Source organism: Ipomoea nil, unplaced genomic scaffold (assembly GCF_001879475.1).
Source record: "Ipomoea nil cultivar Tokyo-kokei standard unplaced genomic scaffold, Asagao_1.1 scaffold0679, whole genome shotgun sequence".
NCBI classification, from domain to species: Eukaryota; Viridiplantae; Streptophyta; class Magnoliopsida; order Solanales; family Convolvulaceae; genus Ipomoea; species Ipomoea nil.
Window position 1 is genome coordinate 109,981 of NW_017617107.1, and position 3,909 is coordinate 113,889.

Consider the following 3,909-nt stretch of genomic DNA (forward strand, 5'->3'; position numbering starts at 1 on the left):
GATGATCAAATCCTGAATTATTTATTGATCTTCTTGAAACATGTTCACTCTCACTTAAAAATATATTGAAAATTTGTTGACTAATCCAATCTTCTTGAATCAAAACGCACAATTGTCAAAGTATTGATTCACGCAATTTTATATGTTTTTTTTTTTCTTTCATTACTATGAAAACACCAAGATCTAGTGTAGTTGACAAGAAAAAAAGGGTGTATATGCTCATAATGTAGTTCTAAGTTTAAATCCATAATGCTCGAAGGCAATTTTGCATAGTTCCAAGTTTGAAGTCACTGCCTGTTTTTCAAAGCATCAGAGAAAGAGATCAAAGACCACTAAACAATCACAGTAGGAAGGTGCAAAAAGAATGAAATATTGTTACTATCAATCTTAAAACCATCCAGAAACCTAGATTCCCTGTCTGCAAATCTGCAATGATTGATTGTTTCACCAAATTAGTGGATGAATTCTCCTAAAAATTAAAAAAATTGTCATTCAAGTGTTTAGTCGTCGGTACCCATCTGCATTGCAAAAGAAACAAAGAATCTAAGTCGAAGATGGATGGCTGCACATAAAAGTTGATAGATTAAAGTCAGACAACCACCTTCTGTTTTTTGTTTTTCCTTTCTTTTCTTAGCATCTTGTTCCACTCCTTCTTTTGCTTCTTACTCTTCTTTTTAGGCACAGAAACTTTTACCTCCTCCACAACGGTACAAACCTGCAAAATTCACGACTCTTTAGAAGTTCAACATAGAAAAAAAAAAGAGGCAAAGATTAAAATTTGACGATTAATGTAAGCTAAAGCACCTCAGAATCATCAAAAGATTCCACATGATGAACTGTTCTTCCTGAACTAGATGTTCCACCTGTTCATTACAAAGTGAAAGTACAATATCATATTTATCCAACTCGGGGCAAAATCCACACAAAGGTTGATACAACCATGATCATGGGACACTGTTGCAGTAGTTATTATTTTATTATTATTATTATTATTATTATTATTATTATTATTATTTTGTAGTGGAATCATGGGTAGTTATAATACAGGAGTGGGTTAGTGGGTGATTTTATAGTGTTGTATATATACCTACCTATGTACTTGAAGAAGGAACATCTGGGAAATTTGTATTTTGGCTTCCTATTAAATGGAAGATTGGGGGAGAAGAAGCACTCCAAAAAAACGCTTCATTAGGGGAGAAGAAGCACTCCAATAAAAAGCTTCATTTGGGGAGAAGAAGCACTCCAGAAAAGCTTCGTTTTTATTCCTAAGTTTCTAAGTCTGTGACGCGATCCTAGATATCCTGGTCTATAACAAAGGTTGGTTGCACTTCTGTTACAGATGAATACTAGACAACTGATTTTGTGTGAAATAACTAATCACTATTTTTTGTCAGACCATGAGTCCTGAGTAGGAGGCACCTTTAAGCCTGTACCATACTCAGACTAATCTCCATTCGCACCGGCCCAGCCCAATTAAGGGGCAAAGTGCTGGCCAGATTGGTTTTTCCATACGAGAGGGGGTTCGAATTCCCGACCTCTCTTAAGGATGAGAGTGCACGGCCACTCATGCCAACCAAGCTGGTTAACTAATCACTATTTAGGTATCGTAAATTAGGCATTCATCTCTGCTTAACACAATCAAGAAAGAACAAATGAAGCTGCTTTGCAATGTGTTCCGTTTTATTAGCATCACCGATCATCAAGCTTAGCATAGTTGCTTACTTGCTTATACCCTTCAAAAACTAGAAAGGTGAAGGAGGATACCACACAACTGAGGATCAGTGGACATGTTTTGAGCTCGTTTGATAATTACAGTACTCCACAGCACTTCAACGAGTTAAATCAATCAATATCAATAATTATAGCACTTCTGTAACATTTCTAAGTTGATACCCAAAAAAAAAAAGTCACACCTTCATATTTCTTCTGAGGTTCCAGGTTCAAAACAAAACATTACAGCCTCTCCAGCAAATTTCACAACTTATGAGTTATGCCAGGATAAATATTAAAGAAACAGTAGCATTAAATATAGAAAATCAGTAGTCTCCTAATTTTTCTATCTGTTGGTGAACTTCATCTGATTTATGAGCATAAAGTAAAAGCAAAAACAATAAACTTCCTCCTTAATTCTGCATATGATGAAAGCACCAAGCCTCTATTGACTGGGATTAAGCAATATGTCAAAATGGGTAAAACATAGCTGAAAGCACATGAAAATTTCACCTTTCTAAAAACAAAAGATAAGCAACAAATTAATCAAATTTAATGTTCTGATGCAAATACTAATATGCTTTTAAGAGTTAGAACTTGTAAAAGGAATATTTCGAGAGACTAAATTGAAGCAAAAATCATATGATAAACTACCTCTATTAGTATCCATGAAAATTAGAAGCAAAAAAGCAAACGAAGGAGTAATTACTTGATTGAACAGTCTCTTGAGCATTTTTCACTGCGAGTTCCACGAGTCTTGGATCAACAGAGGCCAATCCATCGGGCTCCTGCAATTTTCTCTCGAGGAATTTCGCCAAAGCTGCAGCCTTGTTCGTCTTCAAAGTTCCCCCCGGATGAGCCTGCCTAAACACAAGCCCTAATTTATACTTTACGAGGAAAGGATATACATAATACTCCTGGAATGCGGCCGGGGAGCGGGGGAAGGGTTTACCTGGGTTGAAGACGAGGTGGAGGGGCAGATGGAAGAGGAGCGAATTTGCTTCCTCGAAGAGCCTTTCTTTCTTCTACGCTCAATTTTTCCATGATCTCTCTCTCTCTCCCACCCGGAGTTGTCGGCGGCCGTCGTCAGCGGAGGAAATATGTATACATGAATGCAACGGCGTTTTATATTCTTACGACGTCGTTAGAACACATTTCTCATATTTAATTAGGATGAAAATAAGCCCAAGCCCGAATTTTAAAAAATTAGGTCTGCGTCTGCTGTAAAAATCTAGGCAAATTATGTTGTGCAAATTATGTTGTGCAATCGCGTGTACCATGCATGGTGAACACTGTTGCAAAACGATGCCATTCTAAATTTAAAAAAAAAAAATCTTTTTTCATTGTCATTAACGGCGTCAGGCGGTTTCCTTTCGCATTCAAACATTTCATTCTCTCTTTGCAATCGCATAGTTTAAAAAATTATGAATTTACTGTATTTAAATTATGAATCTACAGTATTAGACTATTAGATTTGTGAACATGTGATAGAGCTATATGTTCATAATTTTATAAATATATGTTCATAATTATAGAGCTATATGTTCATAATTTTCGATATTCATATTCTCAATTGTTGAACTCTGTATTCACAAATCATAGAACTCTGTGTTCATAATTTGATAACTATACAGTTTAGAAATTATGAATCTACAGTACATATATTATGAATCTGCAATATAGAAATTATGAATCTACTGTATTTAAATTATGAATCTACGATTTAAAAATTATGAATTTACAGTATAAAAATTATGAATTGGAACTGTGCGCACCTTGCATGGTGCACACGGTTGCACAACATAACGTTCCAAAAATCTGAAGTCCCAATCTGGGCTGTTTTTTTTTTTTTTTTTTTTTTAAGGCTCAATTATGACTTCTGAGCATACAATTGGTTTGGTCGGACTTGAAGCCTATTTAAAAGCATATTTAATATGTAAAGCCATTAATTTTTTTTAATATACCTGACAGAGTAATGGTGCTAGCACCCGACCTGGACCACCAACAGGCATCTAACTCGACACCGCGTGGAATTCCAACAGGCAGAACTCCAACGGACAGAACACCAACGGGTGGAAACATTATGGCCATTCATTGCATTGAAGGGAGAGAATTAAAGCCCCAACGCCTCATTCATGACTCTTCATGTTATCGCCGTTAGCCTCAGCTCCCCAATTATGACTCTTCATGTTGTTAATG

At 35.9% G+C, this 3,909-nt stretch overlaps 1 protein-coding gene across 1 annotated transcript; it reads right to left on the reverse strand.

Annotated features, from left to right (window-relative positions):
* Positions 1-214: 214 nt before the first annotated feature.
* Positions 215-2,827, reverse strand: LOC109174969. The gene is made up of 5 exons (XM_019324218.1): positions 2,663-2,827; positions 2,420-2,574; positions 805-863; positions 602-715; positions 215-518 (listed from the first exon to the last, which is right to left on the reverse strand). Exons 1-5 carry the CDS (start codon positions 2,752-2,754, stop codon positions 501-503), a joined length of 438 nt encoding a protein of 145 aa, XP_019179763.1. The 5' UTR covers positions 2,755-2,827; the 3' UTR covers positions 215-500.
* Positions 2,828-3,909: the final 1,082 nt, after the last annotated feature.

Excerpts from the sequence above, each read along its gene's own strand:
- LOC109174969 (XM_019324218.1), bottom strand. The coding sequence starts at position 2,754 with ATGGAAAAATTGAGCGTAGAAGAAAGAAAGGCTCTTCGAGGAAGCAAA. Across the intron at positions 864-2,419 it reads TCAAGAGACTGTTCAATCAA|GTGGAACATCTAGTTCAGGA; the intron begins GTAATTACTCCT and ends TGTAATGAACAG. Across the intron at positions 716-804 it reads AATCTTTTGATGATTCTGAG|GTTTGTACCGTTGTGGAGGA; the intron begins GTGCTTTAGCTT and ends TGAATTTTGCAG.